This window comes from Maylandia zebra, linkage group LG2 (genome assembly GCF_041146795.1).
Source record: "Maylandia zebra isolate NMK-2024a linkage group LG2, Mzebra_GT3a, whole genome shotgun sequence".
Taxonomy (NCBI): Eukaryota; Metazoa; Chordata; class Actinopteri; order Cichliformes; family Cichlidae; genus Maylandia; species Maylandia zebra.
Genome location: NC_135168.1, coordinates 40,605,170 through 40,630,684, shown reverse-complemented (window position 1 = coordinate 40,630,684; position 25,515 = coordinate 40,605,170). Strand labels below are relative to the sequence as shown.

Below are 25,515 nucleotides of genomic sequence, written 5' to 3'. Positions count from 1 at the left end.
CTCACTTATTTTTGTTAATTGGCCCCCACACATAAAAGAAACAATGAATGAGAAACCATCAATGTTAATAATTTGGGGGGAAAACGAAGAAAAATATATCTGTTTATTATATTCTTACCTGTAGAGTAGAAGCTGCTGAGTCACTAGTGTCTGTCAGCCCTGTCCCTCTCGGTATGCTGGACACAATGTACCTGGAGCCTTTTGGCAGAGGCTGTCTAACCACCAGCTTTCCTTTCCTGGTCTCTGCTAGAAACAGACTGTACCAGTAGGCATCATTGGAGACCAGAGTGGAGTCTGCGATGGTGGAGTTCCTCTCACTGATCACACTGTTCCTGGAGGGAGGAGCTGCTTTGCTGGGCTTGGGTTTCTGACACTTGATCACGATGGTGACCAATATGGTGATGAGCAGCAGAAACGACACCGAGCCCAGACCGATGACCAAATACAGGTTGATGTCTGAGAAGATGTCATATTCCAGAGGCTCCTCAGTCATGTCAGAGTAGGCTTTAACAGCAGTCTCCATTGTGGTCAGCTTGATGGTGACTGTAGCAGAGAGAGCAGGCTCTCCATTGTCCTTGGCAACAACAACAAGTCTCTGGTGGCGTGGATCTCTGTAACTGAACATCCTCATAGTCCGGATCTCTCCATTGTATTGGTCCAGACTAAACAAGGTGGCGTCAGTCACCTGTAGAAACTGGTAGGTGATCCGAGAGTTGTGCACAGAGTCTGTATCTAAGGCTATCACCTTTGCAATCAGGGATCCTTTATCAGTGGATCTGGGGATCTTTTCCTCCACCACAGAGCCGTGTGCACGCCACGGAGACACAATAACTGGAGCATTGTCGTTCTGGTCCACAATAATGATGTGGACGGTCACATTACTGCTGAGAGGAGGAGATCCAGAGTCTCTGGCCTCGATGTGGAACAGAAACTCCTTCTCAATCTCATAATCAAAGGTTTTGAGTGCGTAAAGATTACCGTTCTCTGGATTGATGGAGAACAGCATAGACATGGATGTGTTGGCTATCTCCTTCTCTATTATGAAATAAACTAGATACTGGTTTTCATGGAGGTCGGGGTCAAAGGCAGTGAGTGAGCTGAGCAAGGCCCCAGGTGCGTTATTCTCCATGACACGTATAGTATAAAATGACTGGGGGAACTGTGGGACATTATCATTAACATCCAGCAACTCTAAAGTCATAGTTTCATTGTCAGATAAAGGAGGAGAGCCTCTGTCTGTCACAGTGAAAGTGATGTCATATTCTGGCACCTTCTCACGGTCTAATGGCTCCGACACTACTAATTCATAATAGTTATCAGAGGACTCCCTCAGTTTGAAAGGCATATTACCTGGAACACGAAGATCAACTATTCCATTATCACCTGAATCTTTATCACTGACACTAACTACAGCTATCACTGTGTCCAACTCGATGTTTTCAGTCACTGGACTCTGAAATGATTTAATTGATATTTCTGGATGATTATCATTCATGTCTTCTACTAGAATCTTTATGGTGCATTGTCCTGTTAAACTGCTGGCTCCTTTATCAGCAGCTATAACTTCCATATCATAAATCCTGAAATCTTCATAGTTCAGCACTCCCTTAACTGTAATTTCACCAGTGGCAGGATTCAGATTAAATGTCTCCTGTGTTTTTTCTGATGTATATAAACTGTATGAATATGTTATATCAGAATTTGATCCTTCATCTAAGTCTGTTGCATTAAGATCAACAACAAGACTTCCAATCGGAGAGTTTTCCATTACCTTTACATTCAGATTTTCTTTATCAAAGGTGGGTGCGTTATCATTTGTATCTAAAACTCGTACAATAACACTGGCAGTGCCAGAGCGAGCAGGTGTTCCTCCATCTACAGCTGTGAGTATCAAATTATGAACAGGCTGCTGCTCCCGATCTAAAGTCTTTTTCAAGATCAAATCCGCAAACTTCGATCCATCTCTTCCGGTCTGAACTTCTATGTTAAAAAATTCACTTTCACTCAAATGGTACGTTTTCACTGAATTGGATCCAACATCAGGATCGACTGCATTACTCAGAGAAAATCTCTCTCCTCTTGCCGTCGCTTCAGATATATCCAAATGTATGGCGTCTCTTCGAAATTGTGGGGCGTTGTCGTTTATATCAAGAATTTCTACTTCTATATTAAATATTCTTACTGGGTTATCTAGTATAACCTCTAATTTTAGATAGCAAGAGGACTTGGTATTGCAAATGTATTCCCTGTCGATCTTTTCAACAACATACAGCTCACCAGTCTCTTTGTTCACATCCAGATATTTCTTGTTCCCGATGATATCAAGACGCATCTTCCTCTGATTCAGTGTTTTAAGATCCAGGGTCAGATCGGTGGCGAGATTAGCCACGACGGATCCTTCTTTCATTTCTTCTGGTATTGAATAATGAGTCACTGAGGCCGATGTGTACCGGGCAAAAGAAAAAATTATAGCGAGGATCACGTACCTCTCGTAAGACTCCATTGTTCTGGAAACCCGTCTTGTATGGGAGTTCATCATACTTCAAACGATATAATGTTTGTTTTTAGCAATATTCATTTAAAAAAAACTCCCCCTGTTTCTTTCGAGCCAAATACACATTGTATGAATTCCAAAGTACATTTAAACTTAAATCAAGGCCAGCGCGTTTCGCAGCGGAGTTTCAGCACTACGACGCTGTCCTCTTGCTTCTAAACGTGCGAAGACCATCACGCTTTTCTGCTTTTACGTTCTTTGCTTTGCAATTTACTGATAGAATAGCGCCACCCCTGAGATTTTGTCGGAGCCTTTGAGCCACAATGAACACCACACGTCTTCAAATTATTCTTGATTTTCGTTGGTTTTTGCATATATTTTGGTTTTTACTACACACGGACCTGGATACCGTTAATGGTGGTCCCAAAACATAAAAGGTGACATTTACTAAATGTAATCAGTTCAAATTGATTATTGCTGAAAAAACAATCAAATTTCAGACACAATCCACCAGTCAAAGCAATGAACCGCAATGACCTCACGATTACTGCATTATAAAACGAGATACCACTAAAATGCTGCAGACGATTTTCAAATATGGTAGCACTTCGAGTTATCATTAACTTTGCATAATGTCTCATTATAGATCTAATGATTTTCTATCCATATCTTTATGACCATGGTACTTTAGGTGACGTAGTAATCTAGTCGCTCTTTACCACTGATAAAAACAAATTATTAGAGATAATAAAGTACTCAATTGTATTAATCATAAATGCACAAGTTGCAAATATTGCATATACAGAATTCACAGGAAAATATTGAAAATACATGATATTACATTTTATTTACACAAAAACAAGAACAGGGAGGAAATGGCTGTAAAGAATGGACACAGCCAGAGAAGTTAGTTGAGATTAAGTTACTCTAACAACATGAAGATAACGGCGCATCTAAAACTGATTGTTAAATAAGAAAAAAAAAAAACTGTGCTAACAGTACAAACGTAAAAAGTATATAAAAAACAATAAACGTGAATAAGTCATGAAGAAGTTAAGCTTTGTGGATCCTAAATACTGCATTTCATTTATTAAATATCCATTATTTATACTGCTATTAAAACACAGGTTTTTAGATTGTTCTTTAAACTGCAGCCTTGACTTTTGAGGACAAGACCTGAACACAATTAAAAGCTGCTAAATCATGATGATGGATTGTTGCTATGTTGGTTATGTACTAAGTAGTGCATTTGATAGTGGTACCTCATGATAATTTATGAGATTTTTGAATAATTCACTAAATTTTTTTTGTGGATTAAGGTGAAGGAGAAAATAGAAAAAATAATCGTAATTAATTTTAATGTTATGTAGGTAAAATATCTTATCTGTATATCAAATTCCTACCTGCAGAGTAGAAGCTGCTGAGTCACTAGTGTCTGTCAGTCCTGTCCCTCTCGGTATGCTGGACACAATGTACCTGGAGCCCTTTGGCAGAGGCTGTCTAACCACCAGCTTTCCTTTCCTGGTCTCTGCTAGAAACAGACTGTACCAGTAGGCATCGTTGGAGACCAGAGTGGAGTCTGCGATGGTGGAGTTCCTCTCACTGATCACACTGTTCCTGGAGGGAGGAGCTGCTTTGCTGGGCTTGGGTTTCTGACACTTGATCACGATGGTGACCAATATGGTGATGAGCAGCAGAAACGACACCGAGCCCAGACCGATGACCAAATACAGGTTGATGTCTGAGAAGATGTCATATTCCAGAGGCTCCTCAGTCATGTCAGAGTAGGCTTTAACAGCAGTCTCCATTGTGGTCAGCTTGATGGTGACTGTAGCAGAGAGAGCAGGCTCTCCGTTGTCCTTGGCAACAACAACCAGTCTCTGGTGGCGTGGATCTCTGTAACTGAACATCCTCATAGTCCGGATCTCTCCATTGTATTGGTCCAGACTGAACAAGGTGGCGTCAGTCACCTGTAGAAACTGGTAGGTGATCCGAGAGTTGTGCACAGAGTCTGTGTCTAAGGCTATCACCTTGGCAACCAGGGATCCTTTATCAGTGGATCTGGGGATCTTTTCCTCCACCACAGAGCCGTGTGCACGCCACGGTGACACAATAACTGGAGCATTGTCGTTCTGGTCCACAATAATGACGTGGACGGTCACATTACTGCTGAGAGGAGGAGAGCCAGAGTCTCTGGCCTCGATGTGGAACAGAAACTCCTTCTCAATCTCATAATCAAAGGTTTTGAGTGCGTAAAGATTACCGTTCTCTGGATTGATGGAGAACAGCATAGACATGGATGTGTTGGCTATCTCCTTCTCTATTATGAAATAAACTAGATACTGGTTTTCATGGAGGTCGGGGTCAAAGGCAGTGAGTGAGCTGAGCAAGGCCCCAGGTGCGTTATTCTCCATGACACGTATAGTATAAAATGACTGGGGGAACTGTGGGACATTATCATTAACATCGAGCAGCTCTAAAGTCATAGTTTCATTGTCAGATAAAGGAGGAGAGCCTCTGTCTGTCACAGTGAAAGTGATGTCATATTCCGGCACCTTCTCACGGTCTAAAGACTCCGACACTACTAATTCATAATAGTTATCAGAGGACTCCCTCAGTTTGAAAGGCATATTATCTGGAACACGAAGATCAACTATTCCATTATCACCTGAATCTTTATCACTGACACTAACTACAGCTATCACTGTGTCTAACTCGATGTTTTCAGTCACTGGACTCTGAAATGATTTAATTGATATTTCTGGATGATTATCATTCATGTCTTCAACTAGAATCTTTATGGTGCATTGTCCTGTTAAACTGCTGGCTCCTTTATCAGCAGCTATAACTTCCATATCATAAATCCTGAAATCTTCATAGTTCAGCACTCCCTTAACTGTAATTTCACCAGTGGCTGGATTCAGATTAAATGTCTCCTGTGTTTTTTCTGATGTATATAAACTGTATGAATATGTTATATCAGAATTTGATCCTTCATCTAAGTCTGTTGCATTAAGATCAACAACAAGACTTCCAATTGGAGAGTTTTCCAATATTTTAACACTAAGATTTTCTTTTTCAAAGGCAGGTGGATTGTCATTTGTGTCCAGAACATGAACAATAACACTGGCAGTGCCAGAACGAGCGGGTGTTCCTCCATCTACAGCTGTAAGTATCAAATTATGAACAGGCTGCTGCTCTCGATCTAATGTCTGTTTTAAGATCAAATCCGCAAATTTCGTTCCATCTCTTCCGGTCTGAACTTCTATGTTAAAATATTCACTTTCACTCAAATGATAGGTTTTCACTGAATTGGACCCTACATCCGGATCGACTGCATTACTCAGAGAAAATCTTTCTCCTCTTGGCGTCGCTTCAGATATATCCAAATGTATGGCGTCTCTTCGAAATTGTGGGGCGTTGTCGTTCATATCAAGAATTTCTACTTCTATATTAAATATTCGTAAAGGGTTTTCTAATATAACCTCCAGTCTAAGATAGCAAGACGCTGACGACTTGGTGGTGCAAATATTTTCCCTGTCAATCTTCTCAACAACATACAGCTCACCAGTCTCTTTGTTCACATCCAGATATTTCTTGTTCGCGATGATATCAAGACGCATCTTCCTCTGATTCAGTGATTTAATATCCAGACTGAGATCGGTGGCGAGATTAGCCACGACGGATCCTTCTTTGATTTCTTCGGGCATCGAATAATGAGTTACTGAACCCGATATCTGACACACAATCGAAAACAGAAGAGCAATGAACAGCACGTACCATTTCTCTGACTCCATTGTTATGAGGAACCCTTTGTTGTTCACGGACTTGCAGCACTTTAAACGATATTCTTTACTTTCCAATGATATAAAAATTTCCTGTAACGGATTTGAACACAAATATTTTCACACAAAAATTTTCCCGCTACGTTGTTCCCGTAGTAAAATGGCCACACGTCTTTTCGCATTGCAATTTCAGCACCACTGAGCTTTCTGGTCGGGTCCCGACTTCCACAGTGAATGCTGGTTACGTTCGTAGTTCCACCTTTTACTAACGGAACAGCGACACCGGTAATATTGAATGTTTCTCCGAACATTCTTTAATAAATTTCAATTTCAATATATATATATATAGATAGATAGATAGATAGATAGATAGATAGATAGATAGATAGATAGATAGATAGATAGATAGATAGATAGATAGATAGATAGATAGATAGATAGATAGATAGATAGATATATTTATATATATATATATAGAGAGAGAGAGAGAGAGATAGATAGATATATTTATATATATAGATATATATTTAGAAATACTATAATACTATTAATGAGCTTAAATAACAGTAAATCACTCCTGAACTTTTACATTGTGGAAGGAGTCTACTGTATATGATGAATGAATAATGAATATAAAAACTCATGAACATAAATACAAATATCGACACTGAACTCTCACCTGCAGAGTAGAAGCTGCTGAGTCACTAGTGTCTGTCAGCCCTGTCCCTCTCGGTATGCTGGACACAATGTATCTGGAGCCCTTTGGCAGAGGTTGTCTAACCACCAGCTTTCCTTTCCTGGTCTCTGCTAGAAACAGACTGTACCAGTAGGCATCGTTGGAGACCAGAGTGGAGTCTGCAATGGTGGAGTTCCTCTCACTGATCACACTGTTCCTGGAGGGAGGAGCTGCTTTGCTGGGCTTGGGTTTCTGACACTTGATCACGATGGTGACCAATATGGTGATGAGCAGCAGAAACGACACCGAGCCCAGACCGATGACCAAATACAGGTTGATGTCTGAGAAGATGTCATATTCCAGAGGCTCCTCAGTCATGTCAGAGTAGGCTTTAACAGCAGTCTCCATTGTGGTCAGCTTGATGGTGACTGTAGCAGAGAGAGCAGGCTCTCCGTTGTCCTTGGCAACAACAACCAGTCTCTGGTGGCGTGGATCTCTGTAACTGAACATCCTCATAGTCCGGATCTCTCCATTGTATTGGTCCAGACTAAACAAGGTGGCGTCAGTCACCTGTAGAAACTGGTAGGTGATCCGAGAGTTGTGCACAGAGTCTGTGTCTAAGGCTATCACCTTGGCAACCAGGGATCCTTTATCAGTGGATCTGGGGATCTTTTCCTCCACCACAGAGCCTTGTGCACGCCACGGAGACACAATAACTGGAGCATTGTCGTTCTGGTCCACAATAATGATGTGGACGGTCACGTTACTGCTGAGAGGAGGAGAGCCAGAGTCTCTGGCCTCGATGTGGAACAGAAACTCCTTCTCAATCTCATAATCAAAGGTTTTGAGTGCGTAAAGATTACCGTTCTCTGGATTGATGGAGAACAGCATAGACATGGATGTGTTGGCTATCTCCTTCTCTATTATGAAATAAACTAGATACTGGTTTTCATGGAGGTCGGGGTCAAAGGCAGTGAGTGAGCTGAGCAAGGCCCCAGGTGCGTTATTCTCCATGACACGTATAGTATAAAATGACTGGGGGAACTGTGGCGCGTTGTCATTAACATCGAGCAGATGGACAGTTATTGTTTCATTATCAGATAAAGGTGGCATCCCTGCGTCTGTTACAATTAGAGTAATGTCATATTCAGGTACTGTTTCGCGATCTAAAGGCTCGGACACAATGAGCTTGTAATGCATGGGTCGATCTGAAGATGTGTTAATTGTAAAGGGCATGGGTCGATGTATAGTCAAGCTTACTTTTCCGTTATCCCCCGTGTCTCTATCACTTATATCTACAAGTGCAATAACACTTCCTACTGCTACGTTCTCCTCCACTGTGTTTTTAACAGACTGTATGATGATTTCCGGATAATTATCATTCATGTCCTTCACATTAACGACCACTTTGCACTGACCAAGCAAGGGATGCGTGCCTTTGTCTCTGGCCTCTATGTGCATCTCATAGAATTTCATATCTTCATAGTCTATAGTTCCTTTCACAGTTATCTCTCCAGTGTTATGATTCAGTGAAAACACCTCTTGTGTTTTCTCCGACGTGTAAAGGGTGAATGAGTACACAATCTCTGAATTCAAACCCTCGTCAAGGTCCGAGGCGTTTAGCTTCATCACTAAGGTCCCTATTGGGGTGTTTTCCGTCATGTTAATTGTATAAGTCTGCTTATCAAACCGTGGGGGATTATCGTTTGTGTCCTGTACTCTTACAATAATATTAGCAGTGCCAGAGCGCACCGGGACACCGCCATCCACTGCAGTTAATATTAAATTATGAACAGCAGTCTGTTCTCTATCCAACGATTTGGTCAACACCAAGTCTACATACTGAGTTCCGTCGCTACCTGTCTGAATTTCGATTGTGAAGTGTTCGCTAACACTGAGTTTGTACGTTTTAATTGTATTTATACCAACATCTGGATCCACGCCGTTGGGCAGGGAGAACCTCTCGCCCGGCGTTGCAGATTCTGAAACGTCGAGCTCTACTCTGTCCCGTCGGAAATGTGGAGCGTTATCGTTTATGTCCGTTATTCCAAGCTCGATGTTGAAGATACGTAAGGGGCTTTCTATGATCACATCGAGCTTTAAAAAGCAGGACGCGGGTTTCGCCGGACAAAGATATTCCCTGTCCATTTTTTCTACGATGTACAGTTCGCCCGTCTTTTTGTTAAAATCTAGGTATTTTTTGTTGGAAAAAATATCAAGTTTTACCTCTCGTTGCGCCAAACCTCCTGGCTCAAGTCCCAGATCTGCAGCCAGATTAGCCACAACAGATCCCCTTTCCTTCTCCTCGGGTATGGAGTACCGTGTCACCGACAAAGCGGCTGGCCATGTTGCACACAAGACAAAGACGGCAATGCAAAATCTCATCCTTTCCTTTGCAGGAAAAAAATAAGCCAGATCCTAAAAGACGTTTTATGTCTGTGATTCTTAAGATTTCACAGAGTATCTTTGCAAAAAAAAAAATCCAGAAAAACAATAGACAAGAATGAATTAAGGTTCTGTGTGTAAATAATCATAAGCGCCCATTTAAGAAACCAGTCCTTTGCCTTTACAAATGGGTGTGTCATGACTTCAGAGAAGAAGAGTAGTGTGGTAGTGTGCTCTAGTGGTCAACAGTGACACCGTGCGATACACGCTAAACATAGTGTATTGAATTATTCAGCTCTGAAATCAGCTTTGCAGCTTCGCAAGGCACTGACGCATGGAAGGACATCCCCAAACACACACACAGGCGCACGAGCAGCACTGTGTGCTTTATCCTGACAACATCTCTCATTCATCGGGCATGTCTTCAAAAGACAGTTGTTTGTTTTGTAATAATAAAGGATTAATTTCAAATATTGTCTGAGGTCTTTATAACAAGGGAATAAATCATGGAGGATAAAACAATCTACTATCCTTAAGTTGGCATGTCTTTATTTTATTTACATGCCACTAGATGATTTAAAACAGCTGTTTAAAACAGCTCCTACATTACTGAGGTATATGATTGTATAATAAAGACATAAACCTTTTCTAGCTTTCTGTGCCTTTATACACAAGCCTGTTGGCGCTGTTACTACTTGACGCCAGCCTACTACAGTCTGCCCTAAGCTGGCAAATGACCTGTGCTGGTAGATGCTATTTTACAGTTTGTAGTTTATGACTTTTATTTCCATTTACTTTTATATTAATTTTTAAAAGTTTAAAACATGTTTTGTTTTGTTTTGCCTGTAATATGGAAACAGTCAAGAAATCCGCATGTAGTTGGTCTCTACAAGATAGCAGCCAAATTGTAGTGAAGTTGAAGTAGGTCTTGGACTAAAACAAACACATTGTATGCATTTAACTTTATAGTAGTTTAGGGGGTGGAAGCATTCAGTCTAAGGAGACTCAAGTAACAGAAAGTTTTTTAGGGTAAACATCCACAATGAGTAACAGTTGAAGTGTAAGTAGAGTCAAGTGTTCACTAGATTTTACCACATATACTCAACAAGGCTACACATTTGAGAGGTACAGTAGGGGTGAAGAACAATGATGAAGATGTGAGTGGGTGTGATGTAATCAGTGAGAAGACACTGATAAAACCTGGAGGTGAATTGTGTGAAGGAGACGTGCGTCCCTCCTTGATCTGACACCTAAATGACAGCTGACAGCAGCAGAGAGTAGTGCCAAAATCTGACTGGTTGGAATCAGGAAAGAGTGATACTCTCAATCAAAGGATGTTTACAGTTGGCAGAGAAAGAGAGAAAGATAGAGAGCATGTGTCAGAGTTTACTGCAGCTGCCTTAGCAAAATCTCTCACTGTGCAATTCGTCTCCTTTTAGATTACTGTCTTGTCAAAGTTCTTGACAAAAAGGCAAATTAAGATCAGCTTTTTACCTCCCACCACTGGCTGTGTATTTGAAATGTTTGCACAGTTATCATGCACCGTTATGTTCCTGATTTCAGTCTGACTGTTGTACTCTGCAAGCCAGAGTACAAGCTGCGATCCACAGGCGGATCTCACTGATGGAAAAAAAATATGTTAAGCAATGTTCTAATTAGTGTGAGCTCTATGATAGTCAAGGATACACTCAGTACACTTAGTGCCTGGAAGTATTTCCGGGCTGCAATAAAATTATTATCTGCTCATTAAAGTACACTCATAACTGCTGTTGTGAGAAGCCCATAGAAGGAAAAGTGTTTTTGTGCAATAGTTTTAAGGCAAAGGAGAATGGGATTGATAAATGTAATAAACAGCTCACTGGGGACTTCCACTGTATATGGATCATCATGTTCACAGAAGAGAGAGAGAGCTACACATACCTTGGGTATTTTGGTTTACCTTCTGTACTGCAACTGGATTACATCACAGTTTACAATAAGACACTTACTGACACCGTCACTTTATCAATGCTGGTCATTATGCCCGTTTGCTGCTAAAGTATCTATACCTATATTTATACCTACATTTCTATATCTATTCTCCCAACTGGTAATTGTATTTGTTTTTTTAACTATTAATTTACTTACAATTTAAAATACTGTTTCTTCTTGCTCCGGGACCATGTGTACATGAGGTTCCACCTCATGTAAACATGTGCTGCGAATGACAATAAATCTCCTTGAATCCATCAAGTTTCCCTTAAAGACCTAAGCTGACAGTTCATCATGATGCGTTTAAAAGAGCCAAAAGGAGTGCCAGTGATCATCACAGCCTCTATCAATCTAACCTCAGTTATCTGATTATCTATTATTTCTGGTCCCACAAGTGGACTAGATGAGTCTGGCCTGTATCTATGGATGCTTTAATCAGGTCACACCCAACTGTAATCTTCACTTTTTGTAATTTTTTGTGTTAATTCAACATGTGTTATTTTCTAATCAATCACTGCTTAAAATGCCATTTCCTTTGTACATACACTGTAAGGATTGGCTAGAAAATGCCTCTGAAAATGTGAAACCTGACTTTTTCTAATAAATAGTCTTGGTCAAAATAATTTTAGATTTGTTGAAGATGAAACTAATTTGGAAACAGCACTGGTCACTAGAATGTGAATGTGTCTGAGCCACTACTTTATGTAACTTCATGGTTTGGAATGCTTTATTTAAAAAATTTTATTATCTGAAACCACAATTTTACATTTAAAAAATCCATGCACACTTGATATAAAAAGTCAGATTTGATGGAAATGATTGTTACATTCATTTAATTATCTTAAAGATTGAAAATTAAGTTTAAAAATGTACACTGAGCCATCTTACTCATGAAATGGTGGCTCACTAATATATGTGGTAGTAGTGGTAGTACTCCTTGACTGCCAAAGTTTTATTACATTTTATTACAATTATTTTTAATTACTTTTTCATTATGCTTTTTGCCAAGAACTCACTAGGCTTTGCAATATAGGCTCAGATGTTATCACGCATGAGACTATTAGTGAAGAATCTGATCTGCCCATATGACAACAACCCTAAGCAAACAGACTGAGTCATAAAGGGCTTCAGAGACACAAAAAAATGGGGGCCCATGCAACAGACAGTATGACTCCCACTGAGATTCGACCAGTTTTTTGTTTTTGCTTGTTTGTTTTGTTTGTACATTACACGGTGTCCACATAATATTTTCTGTTATATTTTCTGTCCAACAAGTTTTGTTTGGAGGGGAACACTTCTCCCTGGGTTGGATAAGAGTTTTAAATAAGTGGATCACTAAAATAATTTTTACTCAATGATGCCCTCTACCGGGGAACTATTCTGTGGAAAAACTGGTCAGTATAGTGACTGTGAAAACGTTGTGATCATAAATTAATCAAATTTAAACATCTATAATATATAAATAACTTAACTTACAGTTTACTAAGTAGTTTTCGGAGGCACTTGTCCTTTTTTGTCCTTTACTTGAGTATTTAAACCACATTTCATCTATGTTTCTTTGTGTAATTGTGTGTTTTTTACTCAACTACTTTGTTTATGTGTTTATATTTTGGGGAAACTGTAGTAGTTAGTTTGCAGAGTAAGATGTGGTTAACAAAAAAAACGAACAAACAGAGATTAATGTAATCAACAGTATTTAAAGCTTTTCACCACAGCAAGCTGCAACATTCAATTGCTTCATTTAAGTAGAGCATTTTTTTTACATTAATGAATGCAAGGTTGTTGCAACAGTGTTGTAACAGCGTTTTCATCTAATGTTATGTTGTTGCATTATTGGTATTTTTTTGGTTAAACCTACCACTGACATTAGAGAGGGGGGGAGGGGTATGCAATTTATTTGTATTTTACGAGCATAATTTACACCTCATGACTTTGTTTTCTTATCACTACTTAAAAATTAAAAACAAAACATTTTAAGAGGTCATGATTTATGTATGTGAGAGGCTGCTGTGAAAGCATTAAATCCAGCCTGCTGCACCGTGCTCTAAGCGCCCTCTGGTGGACAACAGGAAACGTTGCAGTTGGATTTAGAGGCACAAATGGACAAAGCCGTTTCAGCACTATGACAATGGACAGCTCCCAGTGCGACCGACAGTAATGGTTACATGATGTGGAAATGAAGCGAGTCTGTCTGCCTTACAAGTCCTGCTATGCTGTAAGAGAAGAAACGTTGAGATTTTATATTTTATCATTTCACTACAATTTCACCAGTTGCTGACTTTAAAGGAAGCTGATATGTATGTGATCTATTTTATATACACGAATTTGGTGTTTCTGAACGTGTTTAAAACAGAAAAGAAAAAAACAATGTCCAACTTCCACTTTATTTCAAGGATCAAAACCTGAAAATGAGCCAAGCCGATCTAAAAATGGCTGCCCCTTTCACTGTCCCTGTGGATCACCTTACTACAGAGAAGGTTACTCTGCTCCCCTTCATGCTCTCTATGGACACCCGTTTCCTTATTAACGACATTATTTTCAATCTGAGCCATAGGACAACCTAATTACCCTGCTCATTTCTGGCCAGTGGCCAGCTCCCATCTGTTGATGCTGTGAACTAATTCCCAGAGAAGAAAGAAATAAAAGGGCATACATAGAGAGAGAAGCCACAGGCCCCCTTGCTCAGATTCAGGTGTGGCATTTGGAGTTAAGAGCCCCCCACCCCCATCCTTTCTCTTTCCTCCCTTGTATTCCTGTTCGTGGTCTTAATTAAAGTGATATTTCGAGAGAGGAGGTTCTGTTTGTTCAGTTAATGAACCCCACTATTCTCTGCGGGCAAATGGAAATGCAAGCACTCCAATTAGCATATGTTAGCATTTTACTATGTTTATTCCTCACCGTGGAAAACAGCTTACCAAGGCGAAAAGCTTTTCACCCTTGTACGAGTAGCTCTGGAACTTTTTCACCTCAAAATAATTAACTCAGGCTAATTAAACATAGATCTGGAAAACTTACATCTAAATCATTTATGCGTGCACATCGACTGAATCTGTTTTGGTGCAGGGATTATGTTTTATGAATCACAGCAGGTCACAAATGCTTGCTTGAAAGAAAAGAGGAAGGCCATATGAAAAAAATACTTTATTTTCATAAATGTATACAGTACATGTGTAAAGGAAGGAACCCTCCCCTGTCATTACAGTAGTCTGCTTCATGGTGCAGCTTGCATATACATACTCACTGTTTCATATTCACACAAGCTCTGTTAGCAAACAAAGATACAAAAAGGAAAAACACGTCTTCTTTTTCATGTAACCAAAAAATATAAATTCATAAGGATGTGCAAAATTATTGTCCACGAATGCTTTTTCGAAAACTATTTTGGATGTAACTGCTGCTCCAGTTTGATTGTCTAAATAATAATAATGATAATTCTAATAATAAAAACAGACACATATGCTGACAATGTTGCAGTGGCATGTCAAATAAATAGCCATCAGACCTTCATTATCCTTCTTCAAAACAGATTGTCCATACATTATTCCTCTTTCCCTTTCTATTTTCATACCACTTATAAATCATATGTTCATTCATTTATGTACTGGGTGGGCTCTACCTCTGTTTTCATATAAGGATATCCATCTTTTTAATCATCCACTAGGGCAGTTATTGAAAAGTCAGTCATTGTACAGGTCATTATTTATGATCGCAGTCTCTCCCTGGGGCGACATCTGGAGACGGCGCTTCTTTCCAAAAGTAGAAAATGAATTGTGGACATCTAGGTCGCTTCGCTGTGCGGCAGGCCTCAGGGTGCAAAAGCCTGATGGCGTCCCAGGGATGTACACATTGTGGTGGTAATCGGGTGGTGGGTGTGGGTGCGGGTGGGAGGGGATTGAAGGCTGCTGCTGCTGGGGAGGAGGTGTACACCGAGGAGTCCAGGGGCGAGAGGGAATCCCACTGGGTGAAGGAGACATTTTATAATCTATAACATGAGGAGAAAGGAGAGAAGAAACAACTGCTTATTATTCAATACTGACTCATGTCTTTACAGCTTGTTGTAAGGACTGTTAACGATTAAATGCAGTAAAAGGAGCAGTGATCTGTTTAGTGGTCAGTTTAGTGAGGATGAGGTAGGCCGTCAGCTACAAGTGAGTTAAGGGAATAACAAAAAAGTAAAAAAATTAAAGAACGAGGATGCGCAGCGTGTGTAATATTAAAGTAGTGTAGATGAAATACTCCATATGCATACATAAGCAGGAATGCATTTAGCCTCTCTCACCTTTCGTGCCTCTCATGTGAGTACCCCAGGTCCAGTATTGTCCAGGTGCCATTGAGGTGACATAGTTTTCTGGGTCTGCATGCATGGCTTTTCGCATGAGGGTGCCATCCATGTTTATGGAATTGTAACTACAAATGAAATAAGTCTGTGTAACAACACCGTTGACTCATATTTATGAAAATGCAAATCATATTGACATGAGCATTTTTTATGCAGACTGTATGCTTTAGAGCTTTATTGAGCACATACTTGTGTGTGTGTGTGTTTGTGTGTGATGGGGGGGGGGGGGGGGGGGGGGGGGGGGGGGCAGGTCATAATGCTGCTCTACAGAAATCAGGTCAAAGTTCAGAACTATACCTTTTAATAGAGGAGTTTTGGTTCTTCGTGAGAGTCCAGTCTGTGTTTGGCTGCTTTAGCTGCAGAGGGAAGATATTGTCAGAGTTAATGGAAGGGTATTCATGTCAACGATCAGTTCCGTGTGGCTCTATTTTTAATTTCATCTAAACGATGTCTGTTATGATAGAGGTCACTGATAGCTGACAGGAGTAGACTTTCTTGGGATCCCTCCTGAATTGAAGACACGATTCTTTTCAGATGGATCGTGGCTGCCGCCCCGTGGATGTTTGGCAGAACATGCTCATTTCAAGAGTAGAGGTGGTGACGCCTCCAGCTACGATTCGCCTGTCACTTAGTTTTGCTTTTATCCTCCGTGGCGCAGCGGGAAGGGTGAAAGAGAGCACCCGAGTGATATTTATTCCAATTTGATTCTCATAGTACGGATTCCACGCTCCATTAATCCACCTAAAGTTGTTAACGAGAAGAATGCGACGTAAGTTATTATTAGAATCGGTATTCAAAATACTGTCCTCAGCCAGCTGTGCACAAAACCAATTAGAACCCCACCGGGATGAAACGAAACATGATTTTAATCTTCAAAGGGAACCGTGCCAGGGAGGAAATTAAGAAAATTACACACGTCATTGTTTTGTGGATTTTATGCATCATTTTACATTAATATTTGCCTGACGCTCCTCGAGCAAGGTTTTTAATTAAAAGTCTCGCAGAGAGCCTTGAAAAGTTTGCGGCCCTCGCAGCTGTAAATGGAATAACCCAGCACGTCTCGCCACGCATTCACACCGTGGCACACATCACATTCGCCTACCTTTCCTGTGTGTCGTGCGCGCTTAGATGTGTGTTTAATCTCCCTTTTCACCTTCAATTCGTCAACTTAAGCGCGGTTATGCACTTGCTTCGAGTATTTGTGATTCGTTGTGATTTGTCTTTGACGCGCCAGAGACAACCTCACTGTGACTCACGTGAGCACGCTGAGGGGCACTACCGGGTGATTTGGTGGAGCCAATTAATAAAAAGAAGGACACTTTCTCCTGAAGGAGTTTAGCTACAGGCGGCACATTCACCGTGACCTCGAATTCCCTCTTGTGGCCAGAGGTGTATGTGTCAGTGACCGGGCTGACATTTCTCAGTCAGCCTGGTGGAGTCTGGTATCAAGGGCCTGACTCTTTGTCCCCTCCACGCTATTAGACCGGAGGGGACAAAGAGTCAGGGCCGATTCATACCGGAATCGGCATTACGCACATATTTATGGTCTGCTGCTCCGTCTATTATGATAATAATAAAAAAAATAAAAATAAAAAAAACACGGGCGTAGACACCCTTCCTCTGTAAACTACCCCCCTTCCTCGTCTCATTTCTCCCCTCTCCTTCCTTCCCTTTCACCCCCTCCTCTTCCCCACCCTTGCTCGACAAATATGAAGCCACATCTCTCTTTCTCTCCTCGCATTCAGAGGACAGTGCTGGGGCCGATCTACAGGCTGTCCACGTCTCAGTCCAGCCATGTCCTTGCGCCCCCTCCTTCTCCTTGCCCCCTCCCCTCGCGATGTCCTCCCCTGTCTCCCCAAAACCGACCATTTGCCATTTTTCATCAATAATGGACAGCCACCCCCCTCTTGCGAATACGCCACATTGTGTCTGGTATAATGGTTCGGTCGTCCTTGTGCCCTTGAGGCATAGTTAGTGAGGTTATCTGTCCTGTATTGTTAGTTTGAAAACAAGAAGGCGTGTTCACAAACCCGAGTGCCCGTGACATGGATTGCCTGAACCCAAGGCTGACAATTTCAAACAGCTGCCATTCACCTTCATGTTTGTAACCTTGACTTTTTGTTCAGGTAGATACGCTGGAAGCAGGTGTGTGCACGTCACTGCATGAAAACTGTGTGGCAATAACACTGGATGATGTAGACATTGTTCTCGCAGGTCACAATCTCTATAATTAGTTCTCGAATTATTATTAAATGCTTGAATTGATACCAAGACTGAACAGAGGAGACTGCCTGAACTACATCTCATCTTCCTCTCGTGCAGTAATTGACATCTCACTTCGTTCTCAGACACGGTTTTTTGCACAGCATATGCTCCTCGCAAGATGGGGCTTTACACTTTCATTAACATGTCAATTAAAATGTAATCTCACGTCGTCTCATTTCATTTCCCGGGTGCAAAACATTAACATGGGCAGCACAATTAGAATTCATTATTGCCACAATTATATTAAAACGCTGTGAAGACGACACGCTGTGCGAAAACACTAACGAGGGAGTGATAGAAGAAAAGAGTGACTTTACTGAAGGTTTTCCTCAAGTTGAGTACCAGCCTGTATGGCATGCGCGATTTGACCTTCATGGGAGAATGTCACAGTCTAGATTCACATCTGATGGAAACTGAGTTGATAGTTGTTATTGTGTCAGTGTGTGGAATGGGGTGGAATTAAACGCTCGCTCTCCTTTGTTTTATACTATATGCTGATTTCACTCTACCTCACTGGGAGTAGTTGCTCCGTTGTTCACAGATGCGCTCCGGCTTTGCGCGTTCCACGAGTTTTCCGCGCTCTTTGCCTCGTTGTTCCTCGGTGTGCTGCTCGGGCTGCACGGCTTCAGAAACATAAAGTCACTTTTGGCTGATTCGGGGGTTAGACACACTTTATAACAATATGATTGAGAGAGACTGCTATTTCCATTCACCTCCATGCAGTTCGTGGGCACTTTGGCGGCGGATGAAATCTGCAGGTTGAGGTTGGATTTTTTGAACATCTCCGGGGGCGGCTCTGGCTGAAACCCCCCGCAGCAGCAGCAGGATAGGGGGGGCAGGTTGTACCCGCTGAGAGTCTCGCTATCCTTGTAGCACTTTACTGCAGCCAGCACGATGATAGCCACCAGGAATATTAAGGATATAGTGCTCAGCGACACGATCAAGTAGAGAGCGAGGTTTGAAGGGGGCTGCGGGCTGAGTGTGAGGTCCCCGAAATCTGACAGGGTCTCGGGCACGCTGTCTACCACTGTGAGGACAATGGAGACAGTGGCGGAAAGCGGTGGCTGCCCGTTGTCCTTGACTAATATTACCAGTCTCTGTCTCGTTGCGTCTTTTTCTACTATTCGACGAATAGTCCTGATTTCTCCCGTGTACAGAGCTACGCTGAACAGCCCCGGGTCTGTAGCCTGTAACACCTGATAGGACAAGCGGGAGTTCTGCCCCGCGTCTGCGTCTATCGCTGTTATTTTGGTAACCAGATAGCCAGCGTCTACTGCCCGCGGAACCACCTCTGTGGCCACAGTGCCGTTTTTCGGCAGTGGGGATACGATAACAGGTGCGTTGTCGTTCTGGTCCAAGACAAAGACGTTAACTGTGACATTACTCGCGAGAGGGGGGAAGCCTGCGTCCTGTGCCTGTACCAGAATCTGAAAGTTTCTTAATTGTTCGTAATCAAAGGAGCGCAGTGCGTAGATGTTGCCGTTGTCAGAGTTGATTGAGACATAAGTGGACACGGGCATGCCCTGAATCTGACCCTCCAGAATAGAATAAGACAGATAGGCGTTCTGGTTAGAATCGGGGTCGAATGCAGTTACAGAGCAAATGGAAGCGCCCGGGGCATTATTCTCGGTCACATAAACTGTGTATGAAGGTTGGGAGAACCGCGGGGGGTTGTCGTTAATGTCAGACACTTGAACGAGAATGGTTTTTCTGGTAGAGAGCGAAGGAGAGCCCAGGTCTCGTGCTGTGAGGGTGATGTTGTATTCGGACACGGTTTCTCTGTCCAGAAACTCGCTTGTCACAAGAGTGTAATAGTTTTTAAAAGATGAGTGGAGCTGAAAGGGAACGTTGTTTGGAATTTGGCAGTCAACGTTTCCGTTCTCTCCAGAGTCCCGGTCCATAACACTGATAACCGCTATCACCGTACCTGCTGGCGCATCTTCCTGAACGGGAGTGGACACTGATGTGAGGATAACTTCGGGAGCGTTGTCATTTACATCCAGGATGTCCACCAGCACTTTGCCGTGTACGGCCACGGCCGAGGGTCCCCTGTCTTTCGCTTGTACATACAACTCATAAACACTTGCTTTCTCATAGTCCACAATACCCTTCACTCGGATTTCACCCATGTAGGGGTCCACGCTGAACAGTTCGCGCACCTTGAGTGGTGCGTGCCCGCTGAACGCATAAGTAACCTCCCCGTTCGAGCCCTCATCCAGGTCTGTGGCGTTCAGTTTCAGCACCAGCGTCCCTCTCGGTGCGTTCTCCACCAGGCTCGCGCGGTAAACTGCGCGGTCAAACACAGGCACGTTATCGTTGGCATCCAAAACTGTAATAGTTATCAGCGCTGTCCCTGAGCGTTCCGGTGAGCCCCCGTCATAAGCAGTCAGAACCATTTCATGCTTTTTCTGCTGTTCCCGGTCCAGTGGGGTGTCCAGCACGAGCTCAGCAAACTTGCTCCCATCATTGCGCGTCTGGATGTTCAGTGCGAAGTGCTCGTTTGCGCTCAGCAGGTATGAGCGCAGAGAGTTGGTGCCAACGTCCTGGTCCTGGGCGCTCTCCAACGGGAAACGAGAGCCGGGCGCAGCGGACTCTGTGATGTCAAGATTAAACTCGCTCCACGGGAAACTGGGGGAGTTGTCATTCACGTCTAAAATCTCCACTTCAACTCTGTATAGTTCTAACGGGTTTTCTATGACCACTTGTAAGTGCAAAAAACAGTTTGGGCTTCGTTCACAAAGCTCTTCTCTGTCTATCTTTTCGTTGACGAAGAGAATCCCGTTCTCCAAGTTCACTTCTAAGTACTGTTTCTTTGCGCCAGAAACGATACGAAACCGACGGGCTGACAGCTTTGCCACATCCAAACCTAGGTCTTCGGCGATGTTGCCCACAAAAGCTCCATGCTCCAGCTCTTCTGGGATAGAGTAGCGAATTTGCGCGAGAACCAAGTCCACGACACACGCGCACAGAAGCAGACATATAACCAGGCCAGTCACCGGCACCCAGCTGCCTCTGGAGAGAATGTGATCCATTTCAGCCCCGTGCGTAAAGCACCTCACACGGACATCTTTCGCCTCATAAAGACATTCAGCTGTACATAATAGAGAAAAGGAGCCTGTCCTAAGATTGAAGTTAGTCACATTTATTTGTATGGGTAACTTTGCCAAATACTTAGAATGAGAGAGCGGGAGCAGAGTGAAAGCACCTCTCTCGGTGCTGTGCTCCACGCGCAACACCGGTATGAACGGGGGAGGCTCGCGCTTTGATTTTACAGTGTATTAGGCACTTGGAGGAGCCGGTGGGGAGGTGCGTGTGTATGTGTGTGTGTGTGTGACAGAGAGAGAGAGGGAGAGAGAGATGGAAAGAGAGATGGAGGGGGTGGACGTGGCTTCTCGCAGCTCCGTATTGGAGGACGCTGACGCGAAATACGACTCTAATTACTGTAGACGTTTAACCCTTTCACATCCGCGTGTCTGTTCGCCTGACCCATTAAAGTGAGGACAGGGCGTAAGTTTGATACCAGACGTCAGAGCCAGATTTGGATTAGAAGTCAAAGTGTGTCACGGGTGTCCTTTCCTAGGCTGGGTTTACTAGATGAGGATGAGTAAGGATTTGTCTTGGTTTTCCCAGCTCCTTACTGCGCCAGGACCGTGGTGATAGCCAGCATCGTGTTATTGTTTTATTGCAATCCCCACTGCACCTTCAGAAAAATAATAAACTATTCTTCTGAGGTCCCATGAGTACGTGTTGAAATACAGTAAACAAAACACACAAGCTTAAGCACTCACTCGCTCTGCTTCAAATGGCCCAGTGGCCACTAACAGTAGGCTCCTGGGACTTCATAATGCTTTTGAATTAGAGCCCTTTGAAGATGAATACAAACACTATAAAACAGTCCCATTCATTAATCATCACATGCGAAATTGGGTTTTACAAAAAGAATCTTTGATAGGTCAGAGTATTCATTTTTAATCAGTGTTTAAATGAGTGTGAGCTACAGGTCCTGGAACTTAAAACGATTACTTTGAGAATCATAAACGGACAAAAGACCAATACAAATACGCATTACACGCCTTTAATTCACTTAAGTGGGTCTGTACATGTATCAACACAATCAACGTAAAAGCAGTGTCATAAAGCCTCAATCATACTTGTCTCTAATCAGGTATTATACTGTGGTTGGGATTAGATAAATATCTCATAGATGATTTGTTTACAGACTGGCATAAACAGAAAAGGCTGTATCAGAGTGCCATTATAGTTTTGAGATAAAGAGAACAACTCTTTAGAGCACCGCGCATGTTTGTTCACATCTAATCGCTTTCCTGTATATCCTGGTCAGTTAGACAAGCAGTGCGCGGCAGGGAGCAGTTAAAGACAGAGTTAGAGTGCGACCAAAGGCTGCCTTTGTGAATTCAGGTTCTTCTCCAGACAGACACGACTAGCATCCTAATGCCAAAAAAATGGTGGAAATCTGAAAGTCTCTTCATGGGACTGACGACACAGCCTTGGCCCCCGGGCAGCGTTGGGCTTGTTAGCAACTAAAAAGGAAAAGAAGCGAGAAGGAGATGAGAGAGAAAGAACAAGAAACAAACATTTCTGCTTCTTAGGGGCAGCATTTCCTTTTACACTAGACGCTGCATTTTTCTATAAATTGCTCCCAACAACCTGAGGACTAAAACCTCTGTGGAAAATCGTGTTGATGGTTGGTCCTCTTTGAGGGTGATCAGGGAAACAAAGTCTAATGTTGCTGCGATCTTTTCACTTTCAAAACAAATCAAACAGGGCCAAAGGGAATACTTCCACTTGAAGACAGTGGTTGTTTCTGACATTTCTCTCTTAAGCAACTGAGAGAATAACGTTCCCTCTTCATATTCAGCTGGGTTTTTAAAGGAGAGGTAAGAAAGGTCACTACTTGTTTTTGAATAAAACCGCAATGCTATCAAACCATAAATCCTCATCCCGGAGGAAGAAATCGCAGGAAAAAAAGCATTACTTTTACTTCCCCTGGGAACTAAAGTTGCTGCACTTCTATCTCTCCAATAAGCAGCACTGGCATGCATTTCCCTCCCCTTTTCAGGAAAAACTAAAATCCCCAGGTTTAAATAAGCAGAAAATACAATCTGCTTGTAGACTTAACCTCAAGCAGATGGTTAAGCTTCTCCAGAAATGATTACATTTCTGGAAAAAGAAAAAAAAAATCACCACCACCACCAGTTCCATTGCTTTTCCCTTCTTTTTAATTAACGGAGTGAAGGATTAGTGTGCAGCTATCCGGGATCAACCGTTCTCCGACGGAAGAATACAAATGTTTTGTGATAAATAATCCCAGAGCCCTCGGGCCGGCGGTCCCTCGGTGCCTGTAACATTAACATGCATTACACGCAGCATTAAGCCGGACTCATCCGCCCCTATCGCCTCGCTCACCCAATTGTCCGACAGAAAGACTACTTTCTCTGAACTACCGCTCAGAAGCCATCTGACCGTGACCCGTTCCTCCCCACAGAATGAAAAAGTACTGGTGGGTGGATGAAGGATGGTAAAGTGGTTAGAAACTCATTTGGTTTTTTTTATGCACTTGAAATAAAGGGGGCTGTTTTCTCTATAAGCGCTTTCAGTTCCACTTTAGTGCCGTCTATGTTTTATTTGGCTCATAATGTCCACATGTAAGTGCACTTAAAACGCTATATTTCTTTTCCATTCGTGATCTTGTGGCGCCATCTATCGGACAATATGCGATACCGCAATAAATGGAACGGTTTAAAATGTATTGTGTGCCAAAGAAAAGTGTTGCTTCTCTTTAACAACACTGGATAATTTTTGCTGATACAAAATTAAATCGGATAAAGTTATCTGTAGTTCTGCACCTCACAGGAAATCAAGAGAAACACAAGGACGACTGAACATAAGCTTATTAGTGGAGGCCATAATGTGTTTAGTCTTAAAGTGCTCACATTTGCTCACAGTGTTGTTCGCATAGCTTTAGATGTATTAAAAATGAATCCTTATCAGTATCTACTCCATACAATTAATCCTGCACATTTCACCCTAAAGCATAAAACATTAATTATTCATCTTGTGTGTTTTTAGGTAATGATGGCCCCCAAATCACCCTTCCACTAAAGCATAGCATCATCTTTTAACTATATTTGCTTCAATCTGTGTTTCGGTGATACCACATTAATAAATTGGCTCAGCAAACACTAGTTCATGGTTTTAACTAAAGGAGTTTATTAATGAAACCAGCATGTTTCCGCCTGTATTTTCCATCATTGGGGGAACCCAACGCGTTGAAGCTGGATGTAACTATTAGTGAAATGATCGTATTGAACAGGATTACATGAGAGTTATTGCATGGGTGTCCTTCTCACAGAACATACTTCTCAGTTAAAAGTTGCTAAAGGAGCGAAGCACCGATGTGAAATTGTTTAAGCGCCTTGAGGCGACTTTTGTTGTGATTTGGCGCTATATAAATAAAATTGAATTGAATTGAATTGTCAAAGGTTTCTGGAGCCATGTCACTTCGCTCCAGAAGCCATCGTTTTCTGGCTTGAGACTTTTTTCTGTGATCCTAGGGGGCCATCTACCGGATATTCATCAGCATAACAGTCAGAGAAACAGGAACAAAAGAGCACCAAACTGTATACACCTTATACACTTACTTTCCGTTGATCTTATTTATTGTCTGATTCATTAATCTGTGTGTGTGTCAGATAATAATTTTCTACATTTTTTAGGTATCATTTTTAACCACTCTATGTCTATTATCATTAATTATACTTGTGTTACGCTGTTTTGTCATGCATGGTGTACGCATGGTGTAAATGATTTATATACACTGTCAAGGAGAACTGTACACGATCTGTGTTTTACGTCACAAAGTTACACATTTAAGGAATTTTACTGCAGTTTTAAAGAGAAGCTCAACGACAAAAATGTAAAGTTAGGCACTGCAAAAGAAAACCTTACAGAGATGAAAAAATATCGTCGTCAGGCTTATGAATGCGACGGATTTATGAGTACCCTACAACTTCTTTATCAGTGTGAGCACGTCTCGGGCTGTGTCATGGCTGGTTTGAACTGATTTTTGGGGTTAATGCTAGTGTTAGGGTGATCACGTAACTGAGCGCAGACAAACAAGTTAGCGTTTCGGGTAATTAACTGGCATCACAATGGTTAACAATCCGCATTAATTTCTCTACTCCCCTTTGCTTTTACACGTCAACTGCTAGTTTCTTTAAAAGTGAAACCGGGACGTGAGTGATGACATTTCACAGGTGGGCTTTAAATGACGTCTTCCTTTTCAGAAAGTGAAGGAAACAATAGAGCCACGTTATCACCAAATATCCACTAGGAGGAGCCAAAGACCAACAAAGTACCTGCGAAGTCTATTTCCAGATTTTGTCTCCCAATCTGATACACACACGTGAAAATGGGCCAATACATATCATATTTGGACATCTTACTATAAGTCTTGTGTGTGTGTGTGTGTGTGTGTGTGTGTGTGTGTGTGTGTGTGTGTGTGTGTGTGTGTGTGTGTGTGTGAGAGAGAGAGAGAGAGAGAGAGAGAGAGAGAGAGAGAGAGAGATTATTTTGATTA

The 25,515-nt window shown here is 42.1% G+C and overlaps 4 protein-coding genes across 5 annotated transcripts in view; all 4 read right to left on the bottom strand.

Annotated features, from left to right (window-relative positions):
• The window catches only part of LOC101482391 (protocadherin alpha-C2), a 39,013-nt gene extending 35,997 nt beyond the window's left edge, over positions 1-3,016 (bottom strand). Inside the window, exon 1 of the mRNA XM_076873640.1 lies at positions 119-3,016. Coding sequence (XP_076729755.1) covers positions 119-2,539 — 2,421 coding nt within the window. The 5' untranslated portion in view covers positions 2,540-3,016. The remainder of the gene's footprint in view (positions 1-118) is intronic.
• Positions 3,017-3,846: 830 nt separating this feature from the next.
• On the bottom strand, positions 3,847-6,291 carry LOC143413915 (protocadherin alpha-C2-like). Its single transcript, XM_076877340.1, has one exon. It carries the CDS (start codon positions 6,289-6,291, stop codon positions 3,886-3,888), a length of 2,406 nt encoding a protein of 801 aa, XP_076733455.1. The 3' UTR covers positions 3,847-3,885.
• Positions 6,292-6,919: 628 nt separating this feature from the next.
• On the bottom strand, positions 6,920-9,540 carry pcdhb (protocadherin b). Its single transcript, XM_014412612.3, has one exon. It carries the CDS (start codon positions 9,338-9,340, stop codon positions 6,920-6,922), a length of 2,421 nt encoding a protein of 806 aa, XP_014268098.3. The 5' UTR covers positions 9,341-9,540.
• A 4,899-nt stretch (positions 9,541-14,439) lies between these two features.
• si:ch73-233f7.1 (protocadherin-10) lies at positions 14,440-21,188 on the bottom strand. Of its 2 annotated transcripts, XM_004545430.3 has the most exons (5): positions 18,629-21,188; positions 18,425-18,538; positions 15,948-16,006; positions 15,591-15,718; positions 14,440-15,293 (listed from the first exon to the last, which is right to left on the bottom strand). In XM_004545430.3, exons 1-5 carry the CDS (start codon positions 20,945-20,947, stop codon positions 14,989-14,991), a joined length of 2,925 nt encoding a protein of 974 aa, XP_004545487.1. In that variant the 5' UTR covers positions 20,948-21,188; the 3' UTR covers positions 14,440-14,988. The 2 variants fall into 2 exon arrangements, with proteins under 2 accessions (XP_004545487.1, XP_004545486.1); XM_004545429.3 differs by having other exon boundaries at positions 18,425-21,188.
• Between the last annotated feature and the right edge of the window lie 4,327 nt (positions 21,189-25,515).

Bases quoted from the DNA above. Each gene is read 5' to 3' on its own strand.
- LOC143413915 (XM_076877340.1), bottom strand. From the start codon at position 6,291: ATGGAGTCAGAGAAATGGTACGTGCTGTTCATTGCTCTTCTGTTTTCG.
- pcdhb (XM_014412612.3), bottom strand. From the start codon at position 9,340: ATGAGATTTTGCATTGCCGTCTTTGTCTTGTGTGCAACATGGCCAGCC.
- si:ch73-233f7.1 (XM_004545429.3), bottom strand. From the start codon at position 20,947: ATGGATCACATTCTCTCCAGAGGCAGCTGGGTGCCGGTGACTGGCCTG. The intron at 16,007-18,424 runs GTAGAGTGAAAT...TTCCCTCTGCAG, and splicing joins GAGCAACTACTCCCAGTGAG to CTAAAGCAGCCAAACACAGA. The intron at 15,719-15,947 runs GTATAGTTCTGA...TTTCATTTGTAG, and splicing joins CAAAACTCCTCTATTAAAAG to TTACAATTCCATAAACATGG.